The 19,880-nt window shown below is 37.9% G+C and overlaps 2 protein-coding genes across 6 annotated transcripts; both read right to left on the bottom strand.

The window, feature by feature from the left end:
* Positions 1–899: 899 nt before the first annotated feature.
* Positions 900–10,180, bottom strand: pofut2 (protein O-fucosyltransferase 2). 4 transcript variants are annotated; one of them, XM_026145701.2, is made up of 10 exons: positions 8,436–8,657; positions 7,581–7,834; positions 7,058–7,202; positions 5,969–6,079; positions 5,391–5,457; positions 5,018–5,143; positions 4,720–4,900; positions 2,611–2,734; positions 2,288–2,315; positions 900–1,287 (listed from the first exon to the last, which is right to left on the bottom strand). In XM_026145701.2, the coding sequence occupies exons 1-10, from the start codon at positions 8,609–8,611 to the stop codon at positions 1,216–1,218; spliced, it is 1,284 nt and encodes a 427-aa protein (XP_026001486.1). In that variant the 5' UTR covers positions 8,612–8,657; the 3' UTR covers positions 900–1,215. The 4 variants fall into 4 exon arrangements, with proteins under 4 accessions (XP_026001486.1, XP_026001487.1, XP_080146780.1 ...); XM_026145702.2 differs by lacking the exon at positions 2,288–2,315 and adding an exon at positions 7,936–8,026 and having other exon boundaries at positions 8,436–8,472; XM_080290654.1 differs by lacking the exons at positions 2,288–2,315; positions 8,436–8,657 and adding an exon at positions 10,160–10,180.
* On the bottom strand, positions 9,891–19,788 carry LOC113008341 (tubulin alpha chain-like). Of its 2 annotated transcripts, XM_026145698.2 has the most exons (4): positions 19,492–19,788; positions 11,432–11,654; positions 11,184–11,332; positions 9,891–11,093 (listed from the first exon to the last, which is right to left on the bottom strand). In XM_026145698.2, exons 1-4 carry the CDS (start codon positions 19,492–19,494, stop codon positions 10,125–10,127), a joined length of 1,344 nt encoding a protein of 447 aa, XP_026001483.2. In that variant the 5' UTR covers positions 19,495–19,788; the 3' UTR covers positions 9,891–10,124. The 2 variants fall into 2 exon arrangements, with proteins under 2 accessions (XP_026001483.2, XP_026001482.2); XM_026145697.2 differs by having other exon boundaries at positions 11,432–19,788.
* Positions 19,789–19,880: the final 92 nt, after the last annotated feature.

Genomic DNA, 19,880 nt, shown 5'->3' with positions numbered 1-19,880 from the left:
TTTATAAACTAAATGTTTACACATATTTTAAAAAGACAATACATCTTTTTTTTCATTTTCCCAAAAAGTGAGGGGTGGCAACACTTTTTGTTTCTTTGAAACAACAGAACAATTACAGAAAAAAATCAATTTGTAGGTAATTCAGTAAACTAGCTTGATTAAACATCTCCATTTACATATGTACCGGGGAAACTTAATTATAGTTGAAGAGAATTGGAATTATGTGGTGGTATTAATCAGATTCTGAAATAACAAAATATTTTATTTTAGTTTTAGTAGGTTTCTGGCAGGGTGGAAGGTAATAGGTAAAAGTGCCTTGAAAAAAACATGCAAGTCTTTTGTACAGTACCAGTTTGATGGCAAGTTATGTGTGACTTCTTTGTGTTATGCCAATACCACTCCCTGTAGTACTTTAAATTAGGATTGCATCGTGTATGCTTGGAAACAGTTTGCGGTTTAAAAATCAGGCTGGAAAAATTAGGCATTGTAACGTCTTCATCATGGTGGTATTTACAAAGTAAAATGCTTGACTTCTGTTTTTTAATTTCCTACCGTTCCAATACTGACAATATTATGAAAGGGCAGATACTGTATAAAAAAAGTGAAACGTTTTTGTGTTTCTAAAATCATAATTGATTGTGCTTCTTGATAAGACACTTCACAAAAGCAAGTTTTCTTAATCTAATTCACAGTATAACCTTTGATTACCAATTTGTAGAAAAAAAAACAACAAAAAACTCCCCTCAAAAACCCCACTGGATTTAAAATGAGAATACACCGTCTAATACTCTTTGTTCCATTACAAGATAATCTGTTCACCATTGCCATGAATACAAATAAAAATGAAAAATACAGTTAAAAAACAAAACAAAAAATAGCACGTATACAATCTAAAAAACTAAAATGTAAGCAGCTTTATTTTTTGAAAATTTAATTAATACTGTTTACATGTTTGGAAGTCCTCTCCTTTGCCTATTTAGCATAAAGTCCAAAAGAGCGGTCTTTTCAAACCTGGCAGCACAACACTGAAACCATGAAACGTAAATAAAAATGAACAACAAAATTATTAAAATATCTTGAAGATTCCAAACACTGCATTTGGCCTTTGTCTAACCAAACTCTTAATGGTCACATCAATAAACAATTTTCCAGTGCGTGGGCTGTTCACATTCTTTCTCAGTGTCCCCACAGAAACGGTTGTATGTAGTTTTGGGGTCAAAGCCCAGAATTTCCCTCTCTTCGTGGATCCGGAAAGAGAAAGTGGAAACTGATGTTCCAATAAAAAATCTGGAAAGACACGTAGAAAAATATAAATTCAAAGAAAGATGGTGTCCATGAAAACTACGCAATACGGTGAGAACAGCATGAGTCACCGTGAGTAGTTTTTCAAGTTGAAATATTTTCCATGGGCAGGAACAAGTGATAAAGCTATTGAAATATCTAAGCTATTTTCTGTTGGGCATAGGTTAAAGAACTAGTATTTCCACAATAATCAAACAAACATTTTTAAACTGACGCACATTAATGTGCCTTTATGTCTAATTTCAAGGGAAAAAAGTTTGGGATATTTTTACATTTAGCTTAAATTAGTTTACTGGCAAAATCATAAAGAACAGCCGTACACAACAATAATGGGAACTTTGAACTACACAACACCTTTACCATAAGTTACAAGCTAATGTGCAGTCAAAGGCGCTTGCAAAGAAAAGCGTCTGGACTTCTTTAAGTTGCTTGAAGACGTTTCACCTCTCATCCGAGAAGCTTCTTCAGTTCTAAGGTCAAATGGTGGAGAGTCCCAGATATAAACCTAGTGGGAGTAACCCCCACAGAGGGACAAAAGGACCCCTGATGATCCTCTAATCGCCTGAGCCAAGGTGTGAAACTGGGTGTGGGTCCCAATCAGCCAGAGTTTCGGGTGAGTTCATTGTGAAACCTGGCCCCACCTTATCATGCGAATTCCTGAGATCAGATGGCCCAGGATGTGAGTGGGCATTAAGGCGTCTGGGAAGGGATCTCAAAACTGGATTATAGATGGCCTTAATGCCATTTGACCTTAGAACTGAAGAAGCTTCTCGGATGAGAGGTGAAACGTCTTCAAGTAACTTAAAGAAGTCCAGACGCTTTTCTTTGCAAGCTCCTTTGACTACGATGACCTGGATGACTGAGAACCTTCACAGACAAGCTAATGTGCATTACATTCAAGGATAAAGGTGTTTGGCCACTATGTGACAGCATTTACCTTTTAGTATAGGTAATGGCTGAATGACATTTCCCCCTTGAAACTTACCATTAGCTGTATGTGCTTGCTGCTGAGGCTGCTCGGTTTAGAAAGACATGCAACACCACAAATTTGAAAACTCAAAATGTATCATCTATTTATATTTTCTCACTCAATACTCCTCTACAGAGCTAAAATAACACTACCGTAATGTTATATTAATGTTAAAAATTGTAATGACTGGAATGACAAATTAACCAATTTTCATGTCATATATGTGTAATTTTATATTTTTTGAAATAAATAACCTGCCTTATTACTACTACTATCACAAATGTTATCAAATAATGCATTAAATACTGAATGTATTAAAACCGTGAAACTAAATATACCTTGCATGGGCACATATCCACTGGTCAATTATGGCAACTCCTCCATCTTTAAAGAGTTCGAGGTCCTCTGTGGATGGCTCAAAGCGCACTATGTCTGGCAACAACTTTTTCAGCTCCTTTATTTCTGCAAATTTTACAGATTAACAAGTATAATAAAATCATATAAGTATACTATCTATTAGATAAACTACTACTAAATGTTCGCACTGTTCTTTAAATATTTATTGAAAACTCACAGAAATACTCAGAAATTTAAACCACAGAGTATTACTGGACAATATTACAATATATATATATATATACAGTGGGGCAAAAAAGTATTTAGTCAGCCACCGATTGTGCAAGTTCCCCCACCTAAAATGATGACAGAGGTCAGTAATTTGCACCAGAGGTAGACTTCAACTGTGAGAGACAGAATGTGAAAAAAAAATCCATGAATCCACATGGTAGGATTTGTAAAGAATTTATTCGTAAATCAGGGTGGAAAATAAGTATTTGGTCAATAACAAAAATACAACTCAATACTTTGTAACATAACCTTTGTTGGCAATAACAGAGGTCAAACGTTTACTATAGGTCTTTACCAGGTTTGCACACACAGTAGCTGGTATTTTGGCCCATTCCTCCATGCAGATCTTCTCGAGAGCAGTGATGTTTTGGGGCTGTCGCCGAGCAACACGGACTTTCAACTCCCGCCACAGATTTTCTATGGGGTTGAGGTCTGGAGACTGGCTAGGCCACTCCAGGACTTTCAAATGCTTCTTACGGAGCCACTCCTTTGTTGCCCGGGCGGTGTGTTTTGGATCATTGTCATGTTGGAAGACCCAGCTCGTTTCATCTTCAAAGTTCTCACTGATGGAAGGAGGTTTCGGCTCAAAATCTCACGATACATGGCCCCATTCATTCTGTCCTTAACACGGATCAGTCGTCCTGTCCCCTTGGCAGAAAAACAGCCCCATAGCATGATGTTTCCACCCCCATGCTTCACAGTAGGTATGGTGTTCTTGGGATGCAACTCAGTATTCTTCTTCCTCCAAACACGACGAGTTGAGTTTATACCAAAAAGTTCTACTTTGGTTTCATCTGACCACATGACATTCTCCCAATCCTCTGCTGTATCATCCATGTGCTCTCTGGCAAACTTCAGACGGGCCTGGACATGCACTGGCTTCAGCAGCGGAACACGTCTGGCACTGCGGGATTTGATTCCCTGCCGTTGTAGTGTGTTACTGATGGTGACCTTTGTTACTTTGGTCCCAGCTCTCTGCAGGTCATTCACCAGGTCCCCCCGTGTGGTTCTGGGATCTTTGCTCACCGTTCTCATGATCATTTTGACCCCACGGGATGAGATCTTGCGTGGAGCCCCAGATCGAGGGAGATTATCAGTGGTCTTGTATGTCTTCCATTTTTTGATGATTGCTCCCACAGTTGATTTTTTCACACCAAGCTGCTTGCCTATTGTAGATTCACTCTTCCCAGTCTGGTGCAGGTCTACAATACTTTTCCTGGTGTCCTTCAAAAGCTCTTTGGTCTTGGCCATGGCGGAGTTTGGAGTCTGACTGTTTGAGGCTGTGGACAGGTGTCTTTTATACAGATGATGAGTTCAAACAGGTGCCATTCATACAGGTAACGAGTGGGGGACAGAAAAGCGTCTTACAGAAGACGTTACAGGTCTGTGAGAGCCAGAGATTTTCCTTGTTTGAGGTGACCAAATACTTATTTTCCACCCTAATTTACGAATAAATTCTTTACAAATCCTACCATGTGAATTCATGGATTTTTTTTTCACATTCTATCTCTCACAGTTGAAGTGTACCTCTGGTGCAAATTACTGACCTCTGTCATCATTTTAGGTGGGGGAACTTGCACAATCGGTGGCTGACTAAATACTTTTTTGCCCCACTGTATTTATACATTTTGTAAATCAAGTTACCACACAGGGTCCCTCGTCCGACAAAGAGTTAAAGGAATTATTAGCTGATTGTATTTTATTATAAGTATTAGCTAGAAAATAGTGTTCTAAAACTTGACTTAATATGCAAATCACTGAAGCTTCAATGCATTACAAGTATAATTTCTCTATCTTTAAAAATGTGTGTGTGTCACTACCTTCATCATCTGCATCTGTCGCAACAAAAACTTTATCAAGTTTATGTTTTTTCATCAAGCTGCGTATTTTTTTGACAGCTCCCTTAAGACTCGGCACATCTTCTCTGTGACCCCAGATAAAGTCTTTCCGGCGCAGGTGGACGCCCAGATATGAACCACCTTTAGCTGAGCCAGGCTTGGCCTGAGGAGTGATCAAAAAATAGCACATCACTTTTTAAAATGCTGCTCAACATGGAAAATGGTCACACCCATAACTAGTACAATCCCATAAATATACTATTATAAGACACTGTCAAACCTTCATACGAGTCCAGTCCTCGCTGTATGGCGTATGGTCTGTTTCATCTGTAGAGTTTAGATGTCTTGATCTGAAGTTATCCCCTATGAGACGCAGGTGCTTTGCAAAAACCATGCTGCGTCGTGTCTAGAATAGACACAGACCACAGTTTACAGACAGCAAAATTTCCCAGAATCCCATTGTTTTTGAAAATGCAAAAGATACATAATGTAACTTATTATCAGTAACAATACAGTGATGCCACAGTAATGCTGCAGTATACTACACATAGAAAAAGTCTAGGAAGAATAACACTGCCTATGATGACCTAACCTAACCTGAAACATAAGACGTGACGTATCACGAACTGAAAATTCTATAGTTCTTGACTTACATTCCAGTAGTCCTTCCCAGCATAGTGATCATGAAGGAGCGTCTCTGCTCGGTCGAGCATAACAGATCTGCAAAAACAACAGCATGCAAACAAGATTACCACTGTAGGTGTCATAAAATCTGACAGAGCTATGAGTAATGGCAGAGCTGAATAATAATGAAGCGAGATCATCTTTCAGACATGTTCCAAAAAAAAGATCATATGATCATCATTTTTTTAAAATGATGATCATATGATCAGCTTTATGTTGAGACAATGTCACCCTGTTATTATGCATACTTTTTTATATTAACTTGTATTCTGAATTACACACCAGGAATAGAAATGTCTAATTGTAATGCCTATACTGAAATGGTACACCAAGTTGAACTAATGTAATGTTTTAAAGTTCTTTAGAGTTTTAAGTCATTTCAATTTAAGGTGGAAATAGTGACTTTTAATGAAGACATGTTACATTAAATCCAAACGTTTTACCAGCATCACTCAACAGCTTTTACCGTTTGACTGATGCCAGATAACAAATAACAATAACGTATGGTTGGTGACTTTTTTATTAGCATGTTCCTTTGTAGACTCACGTCGCTGTAATGTTTTTCTGAAGAACCGGTGCTATGACGGATGCATGGCCTTGTGCTGATAAACACGTTACATTTCGAGCTCTCGTCTCTTCGTATCCCCAAAACCAGCCCCTAAAAAACAGACAAGATACATGTGGCAAGTAGTGGGCACAGATAGACACAGAACTGTGAATATGTGCTATCTACAGTATTGTGCAAAGATCTCGAACCACACCTCATTTCTTTATGTTTTTCTAGAAATGTCAGTAATATGTCCCAGGAAGACTGAAAGTCAATATTTTATAATCTAATAGATCATTTTATTCTGTGTGCACTTCTTCTTTTGTTCTCCAATTGTCCAGTTTCCTCGGACTTTTTAAGGACACACTGCACCATGCCAAAACACAGTGGGGGGAAATAACTGCTGAATGTGTAAGTTTGCTTATTTACAAAGAAATGAACAGTCTCTAATTTTTGTTGTTTCAGTTTAATGCCGACAGATAGAATATCAACCAAAAATCCAGAAATAAAGGCACATTAAATTAAAATTATAAATTGATGCATGTCATTGAGTTAAATAAGTATTTGATCCCCAAGCCCCAATTTAAAATAAGTTCTTTGCTAAGTTATCTGTTATGTGTAGCCACAAAACTACTTCATCCCATCAGTCAGGTGCTTTTTATGCTTTAATGATTCATGGGTCAAGTGGTATCTAGTGGTTTAACAAACATAAAATATTTTTCTGAAAATGGCCAGGTGGAAAGACCAGACTTAAAAACCCTGAAACAACTTGAAAAGGTTTGGAAACCTATTTCTCAAGACCACTTCTGGCTCCTTGGAAGAAAATTTCACAGAAATGAGGGGTGAATCAAAACTTTTGCAAAGTACTGTAGACATGAAGTAGGTTTGTGTATTTTCTTGTGTAATTACATCTTTGTTACTAAAAAACAAATATATTCATCACACTAATACCCACATCTTTACTTCTGACCCCTGTCATGATACAGATAATGGCATCTAGTTGTTGTGTGTAACAAAATGTATGAGTGGTATTGTATTCGTAATGCAATGTTTTATAAATGTTGCTGGTTTTCTGCATTGTTTAATCACCTGTAGTAGCCATGTTTATCTTTGGAGTACATCAACTTCTCGATGCATGGCCGCTCGTCAACCTTTTCCTCCCATTTTCCGTCAGTCCATCCTTCCGCATAGTTTTGCAGTACCAGAACATGGTCTATAAACGGGCCTCCATTTTCTACACCAAGGAGAGTTCAGTTTGCCATAAACAAATAATTGTGTTGGAAAAGGTTTTAATTTATATATTTTAATTTATTGAGCTTGAAACTCCCTTTCAAGCTCGGGTCCAGAGGCCTGGGAGCTTAAGGGTCCTGCGCACTATCTTAACTGTTCCTAGGACAAGGTAGGCGAGTGGCTCCAGCAGATCCCAGGAACAACATCCGAGATCTCTGTCCAGAAGAGCGCAGGACCCTCAAGCTCCCAGAGGACCTGAGCGTGAAGGATAGACCGCCAGCAGGGGCAGGAAGGGAATTTTTTTATATATATTACCGTAGATATATCTCTTTCAAAAAAATGAAAATGAAACCTAGTCTGCATCACCCATCCAAATGCTCACCAGCAATGAATTCTTCATACTCAATAACAGGTACGTTGGCCTGAAGGCTAGTAAGGCTGAAGAACTCCCCCCATGGAATGCGGATTTGATGGAGGTTAGGGCTCTGCCAGTGGTAAAGGCGACCCCATGGGGGAAGCACCAACACCCAGTCATCTCCTTCTTTCCTCAATGTCTTGACCAGAGAAGCCATGCGAATATAGACATCTCTGCGCAGATTGAAACCCTCTGGAGGGTTTACATCATACAAAAGGTACCTGTGGTGACAAGACAAAGGCATAACACATTATTTGTATACTGTAGCTAATACTTTCCAAAATTGAGGTACCACCTTAAAACTTTAGAAAGCCTTACTCACTGTTGCAAATTTAGCTTTTAGTGACCCAGGCAGTTGTTTTCTCTCTTTTTTTTGTTACAGCAGGCTGTTTAACAATTCTGGAAGTTACAGTCTGATCAAACAAATAAGCATGGGTACAAATAACTTATACATATCACCTAACTACAGAAAGCAATAATACACATACAATAACCAGAACACTAAATTCTGCATTAAAGGTAAACACAAATGAAATCATGTTGTTTCAGAACTCCACTATAGAACAAAAATGTTCTGGCTGTTCTGGATTTGTGGTAATTTTATGGAAGAAGGCATTAAATTGTAAATTTTTTTAATAGATTAAGATGACGTTTGACATAGTCAAAGCTGGCACGATATCAATATAGACTTAAAAGGCCAAAAAGAAAAAAAAACCCGACGTGTTAACTACAAAGAAACACTGCCTGTACGGTTAAATGAACAGCTGCTTCCAAATTTACGTTAGCATTGCTGGTTAGCCCACCGTTACGCTATAAACTTACCGCAAATCCCTGGCGGCAGCGACGGGTGCAGTAACCGTCTGGCTTGCGCTAAATACATTATCACTATTTCCTTCATCGAATACGGAAAGGGCGACGAAAACTGACAGCAAGAACGAACTGAAAGAACACGCTGAAGCAAATAACATCAGTAGTCTATTCAGTACGCTCTGCGCCATATTGACTCTGAGCCACGCACTTCCGGAAGCGTCTGCATGGTTGCCGGGCAACCAGCAATCGCAGACGCAGACGACAAAAACGAGGCCAGAGTGCAAAAGATTTGTTGTTCTTGTTTTGTTTATCTATGTAGATAACTTACATTTTTAAAATATAAATATCTAGTTGACTGCTACATACTTCCTTTCTGTGCAGGCAGTGCTGTGCTGCCATATTCACAATCAGACTTTTTTAAGTAGATATTTCACAAGTTATATGGCTAATTTCCAACCCCTAGACAGGATAAAGCTAGTGTCAAAGGTAGAATTAGGTGAGTGAATCTAATCAAAATATTACCTTAAAGTAAAATACTTGATAACATATAAAATACTTGATATATGCTATCTTTGATTTAACTTAACACTGCACCATCAGAGTATGCCTGGACTAAACTGCGTTTTTTCATACAGCCAAAAGTGTTGAATGTATAAGCGGGTTGTGGCATGTAATTATTTTGTTATGATTGAGAGAGAATCTCCATGCTGTCACTGCAAGGATCGCCAGGTTGCAGGACAGGAAAAATTAACTAATTAAACACTAGCTTGCCTATCAAGATCAAAAGTCTTCAATAAATGAAGTGACACCTTCCCACTTTAATCCCTGCTTACAGTGTTGAAGAGTAAATATTTTACTTAAATTTGAGTTTGAGAATTACGTTCTCTGTGAGCTGCACACAGAATTTAGGGGAGGCATTTCACAGCATGGTTGAAAAAACACAGGAGGCTACAACACACAATGTCCCCTTACTGAAATGTTTTTGTGTGAATCTGATATTTTCAAGCAACCAAGAAAGTAGCTGATGATGGTTACTGAGCCCTGAACATAAACTATTTCTTTGTTTAAAAAAAGACCTATGGTAAGATAGAATGGATTCTTGAATGCATGAGGAGAAGGGAAGAGGAAAATGAATATAATTACAGATCAAACTAAATTGTTTTAGTTTGACTCAAAAAAGACAAAAAATGGTTTTAGGCAAAGCTGTCTGTTATGTGTAAGTACAGTATTAATTTAGCCACTGAGTTCAGTGAATTTTCATGATTGAACAATTTAAAGGGTATTATTAATTGGTTAAAAAAAAACCCAGTAACCCAACATTCCTCTGAAAATGGTCAGCACACGTCCAAAAAAAGCCTTTGAAAGACCTATAAAAGCTTGGAGAACTATTGCTCAACATAATTTGAAAACATTAATATAAAGTTTGATTTCTTGAAAAAGAAAAAAAGAAATGACAGATCACTCAAGCATTTTATATAGTACTGTATTTTGGAAGCAATTTTTTGAGCAACAACAGTTCAAAACAGTTTATTTTACTTTTTATCATAGTGCTACAAACTAAACAACCTACAGAGTCTGTAGGTATCGAGAGTAAATAAAAGTAAATTGATTAGAATTTAACGTTTTAATCTCACTTCTACAAATAATAAATAACCAATATTAGTTTTATCCCAGAAAATAACAAATAAGATATAATGCATTTTAATATTCATCATCATCTTCAAATGAATTGATACCTGCCACCTCTTCATAATCCTTCTCCAGAGTAGCCATATCTTCTCTGGCCTCTAAGAACTCTCCTTCCTCCATGCCCTCCCCAACATACCAGTGAACAAATGCTTTCTTGGCGTACATCAGGTCAAACTTGTGGTCCAGTCGGGCCCAGGCCTCAGCGATGGCTGTGGTGTTGCTTAGCATGCAGACAGCCCTCTGCACCTTGGCCAGGTCTCCACCAGGAACCACAGTTGGAGGCTGGTAGTTGATGCCCATCTTGAAATTTGTGGGCAACCAATCCACAAACTGAATGGTGCGTTTGGTCTTGATTGCTCTGATAGCAGAGTTGATATCTCTGGACACCACATTACCACGATACAGCAGACAACAGAGCATGTATTTACCTTGACGAGTATCACATTTTAGCATCTGGTTTGAGGGTTCAAAGCACTCATTGGAGATTTCAGCCACAGACAGCTGCTCATGGTAGGCTTTCTCAGCAGAGATGACCGGGGCGTAGGCGGCCAGAGAAAAATGGATACGAGGGTAGGGCACCAAGTTGGTTTGGAAGTCTGTCAGGTCAACATTCAGGGCTCCATCAAAACAAAGTGATGCTGTAATGGATGAGACTATTTGGCTAATAAGCCGGTTGATGTTGGTGTAGGAAGGACGTTCAATATTAAGGTTTCTTCGATAAATGTCATAAATGGCTTCATTGTCCACCATGAACACACAGTCAGAGTTCTCCAGGGTGGTGTGGGCAGTCAGGATGGAATTGTAAGGTTCCACCACTGCTGTGGAAACATGAGGGGCAGGGGAAACAGCCAGTTGAAGCTTTGACTTTTTGCGAAACTCAACAGAGATTCTCTCCATCAGCAGGGAGGTGAAGCCAGATCCAGTTCCTCCACCAAAGGAGTGAAAGACCAAAAATCCTTGAAGACCATTGCACTGATCAGCCTGTAGATATGGAGAAAAAAAACAAACACTAAGACTGGTGGTTGATTAGGCTTGATTGCAAGTTCTTGTCTCTAATGGCTACTCGCCTACCAGTTTGCGGATCCTGTCAAGGACAGAGTCAATGATCTCTCTCCCAATGGTGTAGTGTCCACGGGCATAGTTGTTAGCTGCATCCTCCTTTCCTGAGATCAGCTGTTTAGAGTGAAATAGCTGACGATATGTTCCTGTTCGAACTTCATCTGGAAAATTAAAAGAGAACACAAACTCGTCTGTTATAGGAAGTGTTTTTAGTTAAAAGCTTTTAGTTCAATTAAGCTCAGATTCAGAGCACTACTTACCTATGACAGTGGGCTCCAGGTCAACAAAGATTGCTCTGGGGACATACTTCCCAGCCTCTGTTTCACTGAATAAAGCACTAGAGCAATGATTGTTGCCACCTATAGGCTTGTCACTAGGCATTTGGCCATCTGGCTGGATTCCATGCTCTAGACAGTAAAGCTCCCAACAGGTGTTTCCTATCTGAACACCAGCCTGGCCTACATGAATGGAGATGCATTCGGGCTGCAAAAGACAAAACAATCCCCCCATGCCCCAAAACAAAACAGTATATGTTTATGAAAAGAAAACACCAAAATACCACATTTGGACATTGTACACATGCTGAACAATTCTAGGAAGCAATTTGGAAATTTTGCCACTAGATGGAAGCAAAGAGATATTTAAGAAAGAAAAAAACAAGCAAAATGGCAGCTGTCACTAGATGTTATTTATGTACCTGCAAAGATCAGTCAGGAGCTCAAAAACAAACAAACAATGGCAGTCAAATTCTGCACTTATTCTGCACAAAATATATTTTTATTTATCTGTCATAAGCTAGAGAAAAAAAATATAAAGCTTTGGGGTTTATCCTTTTATGTCTTGGCTAGTACACCACAAAGAGCCAAACTGCTTTCTACCAGTGTTTTTTTAGACTTTGTTTTAACAGCTCATGGATCATGTAGACAATATCTACCGGAATTTAAGGTCAGGATGACATAAAAATAAACAAAAAGGTGGCTGTTGTTTAGTCCACATGAGGTAACATGACACTGAGGTAATGGTAAACAAGAGTCATGGTGGCTGTGTGGCAGGCAGGCAGGAGTGGTGGACCCAAAACGCAGGACTCTTTGGAGACAAGATTTAAACTGAAAACGCAGCTTTATTGCTGGACAACCTTCTACATAAAATAAGACTCACAAAAGCAAAACAAAATTCTAAGCTGAGGTGCTGGCGGACTGGAAATCATGAACACATAACAAGTTGAAGGTACAACATGACAGGGAGCACAGGAAAACACAGGGCTTATATACACAGGGGAGTAATCAGGGAATGGGCAACAGGAGGGAGACACAGCTGGGAGAAATCAGGCTAACGAGACAGGGGAGAGGTAAAACTGAACGCACTGACATGAGACATGAACTTTCAAAGTAAAACAGGAAACCAGAAACCATCACACACAGACTCAACACTGAGAGGCAGACAGAAAATAACACATGGAACCCAAACTATACATGAGGCAACAAATCCTTAAACACGGATAAACAGAAATCTAGAATTCCAATAACAATCAAAGCACAAGCGTATCAAAGGGCAGCCCATAGTGCCAAAATAAACCAAGACATCAGAAACTCAAAATGCTGGGTCAAACCGACCCAGAACCGTGACAACAAGTTGAACTGCAAGGATTGTAAGAAATTATGTATCTATGTAGCAATGGGTGACAAAATAAAGTCTAATTGATCTGCGAGTGCTAAATAAATAATCTCAAACCATGCAGAAGATTTAAAAAAGAAGAAGCAAAACCTCAGTTCGCCATATGACAATCTGTTGAGAAACTTGACCTGATTCTCCAAAGGGAAATGTGATGCATCCCTGCAGTAACCCACCACTTTAGTGTCTTCAGAATGTGTGGCCCCCAGAGCCTTATGGATTGAGTGGAAGATAGGGGTACATCTTCAGTTATGCTACAGGGGACCTCTGTCTGAGCCAGCTTGATAAGGGTGAGACTTTAGGAGAAAGGTGCTTTGTGGCCCTAATGACTCCTAAGTATTAGCCTTGCCCATGAGGAGGTGAAGCCTTTTGCAGTAAAAGAAGAGAGGCGGTGCCTATGGCTGTGTCCAAGACTGCATTTCTGGAAAGAAGATAGTTTTCAGTGCTGTTTGGAATTTGAAAACAAGTGATTCTCGGAGTGTTTTACGTTTAATCTCACAATGAGAATCTGACTTGTTATTAAGTGAAATATCTCAACAACTGTTGTTTAGATTTCTTTCTTGTTAAGGAGTTTCTGACTGATACATATTAAAGTCTGTCTCAGGATAAACTATAATAACTCTAAATCATGTGGCTGGACGTCAGACTTTGCTTTGACTGTTTCGCCAGTGCCTGCATTGCAGTGCCATCTAGAGGTATTTGGGTCAATTGGGTTATGAACACACACACATACCACCTGGTAAACCTGCAATGTCATTATCAAGCCAATAGGATATTTTTTTTTGTTGTTTTTCAATTCCACTTCTCTGATTTTATAATTTTGATGTCTTGTCTCGTCTTACTGAGCAGAAAACTGTATTTCCCCCCCTCAATCATCTACCCAGCACTGTCATCAGTTTGAATAGGAGCTCTCAGTGGAAGAACCCATTTTACAGATCTGGCATTGTTGTAAATGTATATAATTCAGACTGCACACAGCCATACTTTCTACAGAGAATCAATGTATGTGTAACAGACTAACCTTTTCACTGTTTTACAAAAATATGAGCAGGATATTATGTTGTACATACAGAAAAATGCCATTTTAACTATTTTAGTATGATCGGAACACCAGGCACCCTTTAACAAATGTAATTATTTTATTCTGTTTTTGCAGCTGTCCATACATCAATACTGTATTTAACAAAGTGTAGCCCAATATTTTCATTTTTTCAATCAATTTCTTTATTTAATAAAATATTTCTTTCCAGATCTATTTTTCATGATGAAAGATAACATGATGAAAAATACCAAGACAAAACATGAACAATAGCATAACAAATCTTGGGAAATCCTGCCTCTGGACTATCCCTAAAACCACATGTAGCTCAAAGGCGAAGCAATATCTGTTCATTTATGTTTGCACAGACAGAGATCCACATTATATGTTTGTTAACCAATTGCTTGTGTATGTTTATACTCTGCAACAAACATCTTTTTGCTACCAAAAAAGGAAGATATTTAATACCAGAAAATTGGCAGTGTTCGTTTGAACATAGTGCTTTTAGTGGGTGAAATGTTTCATCATTCATCCAAGTGACTTTTTTGGGTGTATGCAAATGCAAAGCATTCATAAAAAAAACAGAAAGGAGAAAAAAAGTGGAGGTGTAGTCCAGGACGGTATATGTGTTTGAAAATGTGACAAATGATACCCACAGTGTCTCTGACTAAGGTAGTTCCTTGACTGAATTAAACAAATGTTGTATACATTTTCTTTGGCTGGAAATTAATTCCTATTCTGTAGTTGTTTTCTTTTTTCTTTTTTGTTCTCCACAAACATGACAGTAGCAGACATTGTGTGCATTGTGTTTCTGCACCACTTAAATTTAAGAAGTCCTTTTGCCAGGCCCTCTAATTGAAAAGCACTAATTGCTTTGCATATCCTTTGGAAAATATTTGGGACTATAGACCTAATAAGCCCTATGACATTTGTATTTGAAATCGCAAAGCTGCACCAGGTTCTTTTATGCAACAGTTGACAGCAGCCATGAAATAATATTTAGCTGATGAACTGATAAATCAACTAAACACTTTTCATAAGTATTATTCAGACAATGAAGTCTCTTACTTTGAGATTCAAGTTAGTAAGAACTGCAATAACAGTATGCATATATGTAGTGTTATTGAAAAGCTACTGTTTTAATGACTCTAGCATTCACAGTTAACAGTAAAAATACAACACAAGACTTGTTATTATCCACTCTCTTGATTCCAGCATACTTATCAAAAGACAGGAGAGACAATGTAAAGCAAGTTACTGCTGTTTTGTGTGTGTGTGTGTGTGTGTGTGTGTGTGTGTGTGTTTAGATTTAAAAATGCAGGATGATGATGGTAATGAAAAGAAATAAATGAGTTCATCAGTGCCAAATGAGACATTTTTTTGGATGTTTTTCTAAAAATCTATTTGGCTTTTTGTTTGTTACCATGACCATAACAATTAAAAAATGCCTGCCTGCTATAGTATTGGCAAAATATTGGTTAGAAACATATCCGGTATATCACTGAAAACCCCTTTTCTTGTGACCTTTAGACTTCCAGTTTATTTGGTTTACCATTATGTCACCATTAGGTGCGTTGACTACACATTATTTTTTACACATAATGACCTTGAGCTGTCAAAACAAAGTTTAAAGAAAAGGGACTTGTATCATTTTATGAACTTTAGCACAGAAAATATTTATGTATCATTTATCAGCCAAGTTATCAGAGTGATTTTATAGAAAATATACTTGCATATATTTACTGTTGCATTTGTCACGCAGTCATTTTCCTTGCAGATTTATCAGTTAGCAAAGCTTTGTGTAGTATTTATTTTAGGTTTCTCATGTTAACCTATCACCAAGCTGTGAGTGGTTGCTGTTCCAATAAACACCGACTGTTGATCATCAAAACAGTGGTCCTTGTCAGGTAAACCTTTGCAGCAAATCTGTAAAAAGTGTGTGTTACCTTGATTTTACTATTTGTAAACTGAGAGATTTTGATAACTGCAAGTATGATAATTAACTATTATTTAGGGATTGTCAAAGACAAATGCCTCTCTGTCTCTGTTTTTTTTTTTTTAATTAATTTTCAAACATGCGTGTACAAAACTACAAACATGTCTGACTTGATATTCCAGTTTTTGTTGGTAACAGAAAAATGCAGGTTGAAATGAATACTCACAAATCTACCAGAAACAGATTACAAGGAAGAACAAGCAAAATAAAGTCAACAGTAAACTTCCGCTTCAGGAAGTGTTGGCTTGCTTATTTCTTGTCACAGTAAGACCTGGAAGATGTACATAATGAATTTAAAATATGAGAAGATGAGAAATAATGATTCACTGCCAAATGTTTTGTTGTTTTTGACCTTAACATGCATTTGACAACATCTTGTATGTTTGAGTGTTATTTGAATCTTTTGTAATAATCATTTACTTCTTTTTCGTTAGGTCACTATAGTTTTGCATGTAGAATAACCGTAGTCAGGACCATCATGCTTATCCTGACTGTATCTGTGCTTTCCAATTCTATGAATCAAGCAATTCTCTTTGCAGTCACAACCGACAGTCTAAGAGTTTAAACTTTGTAACTAATATAGTTTAGCATGAATCAAATGCATTACTTTGTGGATATTCACAGTTTTATGTTGAGTGTTTCTCATCCAGACCATGCAGGGGATGTTTCTCCTGTTATACAGTGGGATGCAAAAGTTTGGACATCCTTGTTAATAGTCATTATTTTCCTGTATAAATCGTTGGTTGTTACAATAAAAAAAATGTCAGTTAAATATATCATATAGGAGACACACGCAGTGATATTTGAGAAGTGAAATTAAATGTATTGGATTTACAGAAAATGTGCAATAATTGTTCAAACAAAATCAGGCAGGTGCATAAATTTGGGCACTGTTGTCATTTTATTGATTCCAAAACCTGTACATTAATTATTGGCACTCAAATTGGCTTGGTAAGCTCAGTGAACCCTGACCTACATACACAGGTGAATCCAATAATGAGAAAGAGTATTTAAGGGGGTCAATTGTAAGTTTCCCTCCTCGTTTAAGTTTCTCTGAAGAGTAGCAACATGGGGGTCTCAAAACAACTCTCAAATGACCTGAAGACAAAGATTGTTCACCCTCATGGTTTAGGGGAAGGATACAGAAAGCTGTCTCAGAGATTTAAGCTGTCTGTTTCCACAGTTAAGAATATATTGAGAAAATGGAAGACCACAGGCTCAGTTCAAGTTAAGGCTCAAAGTGGCAGACCAAGAATAATCTCGGATAGACAGAAGTGACGAATGGTGAGAACAGTCAGAGTCAACCCACAGACCAGCACCAAAGACCTACAACATCATCTTGCAGCAGATGGAGTCACTGTGCATCGTTCAACCATTCGGCGGAATTTACACAAGGAGATGCTGTATGCGAGAGTGATTCAGAGGAAGCCTTTTCTCCGCCCACAGCACAAACAGAGCCGCTTGAGGTATGCTAAAGCACATTTGGACAAGCCAGCTTCATTCTGGAATAAGGTGCTGTGGGGCTGTGTGGCCAGTGCAGGGACTGGGAATCTTGTCAGGGGAGGGACACATGGATTCCACTCAGTATCAGCAGATTCTGGAGACCAGCGTCCAGGAATCTGTGACAAAGCTGACACTGCGCTGGGGTTGAACCTTTCAACAAGACAATGACCAGAAACACTGCTCAAAATCCACTAAGGAAGGGGTATGGAACATTGGTCCTCGAGAGTCTGTGTCTTTCAGGTTTTAGATCTCACCTGAATCAGATGATTAGTTCATTACCAGGCCTCTGTAGAACTTCAAGACATGTTGAAGAGGTAGTTTAGCATTTAAATCAGCTGTGTTGGATCAAGGACACATCTAAAACCTGCAGGACACCGGCTCTCGAGGCCTGGAGTTCCCTACCTCTGCACTAAGGCATTCATGCAGAGGAACAAATACAACATTCTGGAATGGCCATTTCAGTCCCCAGATCTGAATATTATTAAAAATCTGTGGTGTGAGTTAAAGAGAGCTGTCCATGTTCGGAAGCCATCAAACCTGAATGAACTAGAGAATTTTTGTAAAGAGGAATTGTCCAAAATACCTTCAACCACAATCCCGACTCTCATTGGAACCCACAGGAAGCGTTTAGAGGCTGTAATTTCTGCAAAACGTGGATCTACTAAATATTGATTTAATTTTTTTTTTTTTTTTTTTGTTGTCGTGCCCAAATTTATGCAACTGCCTGATTTTGTTTAAACTATTATTGCACACTTTCTGTAAATCCAATAAACTTCATTTTGTTTCTAAAAATATCACTGTTTGTCCCTTTCTTTTTTTTTTTTTTTTTTTTTTTTAATTGTAACAACCAACGATTTATACAGGAAAATGACTATTAACAAGGTTGCCCAAACTTTTGCATCCCACTATAACTCTTTGGATAAAATCTACCCTTCAAAATATAAGGTTATAGAGGTTGATGGTGGCATCAAAGATTCATGTCATTTCAGATTAGAACTACTGTTGCACACAGTTTTAACTACCTTTCAGCACACTTGGCATGTAAGGAATCTTTTTAATTTACTCTCAGAACATATTTTTGTGTATCTCTGTGACCTTTTCTTTAAACACAGTGCAATATTTACACCGAATATATTTCACAAGGAATGGCATATTTATGAATTTATAATGCAATTTTAACAGCACAAATGAGCAGAAGTTTCTGACAGTGAAATATGTGACTAAAAATGCAGTGCATCAGCAGCCATTTGTAGAAGCTGCAAGGTCATGTCTCAGCATGCTTGATTATTAAGAGTAATTCTAAAACTTTAAAAAAAATGTATTAACCAGGCCATTAATTTAATCTGCAAATGCTGTACATACCTGCATGTTTAACAGGGCTACTTGAATTTTAAAGGAAAAATGTTTCCTGTTCTGCAGGTTGATAGATGTAAAAGATACACTTACATTCCACACTGACTTAAAGGCTATGGTTTTAATCACCACACATTGTAACAAACAATTATTAGCTTTTTATTTCTTTAGTTATTAGTATTATAGGCTACAAGATCATGTCTCTTTCAGGTAGGAGGTATTTGTGCCATTTGATTAGTAACATGTGATCTTTGTAATGTTTTAAACTTTGGTTATAGAAAGTAACCAGGTCATAGATGAAAGTGATTTGTTTGTATTTTTTATTAGTATCCTTAATTGCTATTTGAAAGAACCAAAAAATGTCCTTAAATTTGAAAAACACTATAGACCTAATAAAAAGATTTTCTTTCTTTCTTTAATATCTACATTAAATCTCCATTGTAATTTTAATGGTCATCTCTTGATGAGTTGAAAGTGTCTAATCATCAAAACTGCTTATCCAGGACAGCAGTCAGCTCAGCTTGACTGCCAGTCATTGAGCTAAAAATCTATTTCTGCTGCAGGAGGCCACACGGGGAGCAGTAGCAAGAATCCCTGCATCACCCACTTTAAATCTGGAGCATTTAAATAGATCTACTGAACATTCGTTGACACATATTGCAGAAATGCACCTCTAAGGAAACATTTCATAGAAGATAAACCTTTCTAAAGTTTGAAGAAGAAATTTCTTCACAGTCTACTGACAGAATTATGCTTACCATTGTTGATTGTTGGTAGATTGGCCCTCAATGAAGAGCGAGTCCCAACTGGTTTCAGCTTCTATGTAACTTGTTACAGTGGCTGTCACTCCAGCTTGACAGAGTAATATCAGGAGATCGAGGAGCTGGTATTTGTGGCTGGAAACAACTCCCAGCAAATTCTAAAACACACCCACTTTTCTAAAGAAATCAACAAGTCTAAACAATCATGTGTTTCGTATTTCAAAGAAACTGAGAAGTTACCCAATTGACGAGACAACTTTGTGTCCTGAAAGGTGAATAACTTCCAATAGATGGCAGTATCATGCTGATTTTAACAGGTTACAAGAACACACACACACACACACACACACACACACACACACACACACAATAAAATACTTCTTGAG

The sequence above is a fragment of the Astatotilapia calliptera genome, chromosome 16 (assembly GCF_964374335.1).
Source record: "Astatotilapia calliptera chromosome 16, fAstCal68.1, whole genome shotgun sequence".
Lineage (NCBI taxonomy): Eukaryota > Metazoa > Chordata > Actinopteri > Cichliformes > Cichlidae > Astatotilapia > Astatotilapia calliptera.
This window is presented reverse-complemented; position numbering and strand designations above follow the sequence as displayed.

Bases quoted from the DNA above. Each gene is read 5' to 3' on its own strand.
- pofut2 (XM_026145700.2), bottom strand. From the start codon at position 8,611: ATGGCGCAGAGCGTACTGAATAGACTACTGATGTTATTTGCTTCAGCG. The intron at 4,901-5,017 runs GTTTGACAGTGT...ATCACTCCTCAG, and splicing joins AGGACTGGACTCGTATGAAG to GCCAAGCCTGGCTCAGCTAA. The intron at 2,735-4,719 runs GTAGTGACACAC...TAAAATTTGCAG, and splicing joins GACAGATGCAGATGATGAAG to AAATAAAGGAGCTGAAAAAG.
- LOC113008341 (XM_026145697.2), bottom strand. From the start codon at position 11,681: ATGGGGGGATTGTTTTGTCTTTTGCAGCCCGAATGCATCTCCATTCAT. The intron at 11,333-11,431 runs GTAAGTAGTGCT...TTAATTTTCCAG, and splicing joins CCTGGAGCCCACTGTCATAG to ATGAAGTTCGAACAGGAACA. The intron at 11,094-11,183 runs GTAGGCGAGTAG...CCATATCTACAG, and splicing joins TTGACAGGATCCGCAAACTG to GCTGATCAGTGCAATGGTCT.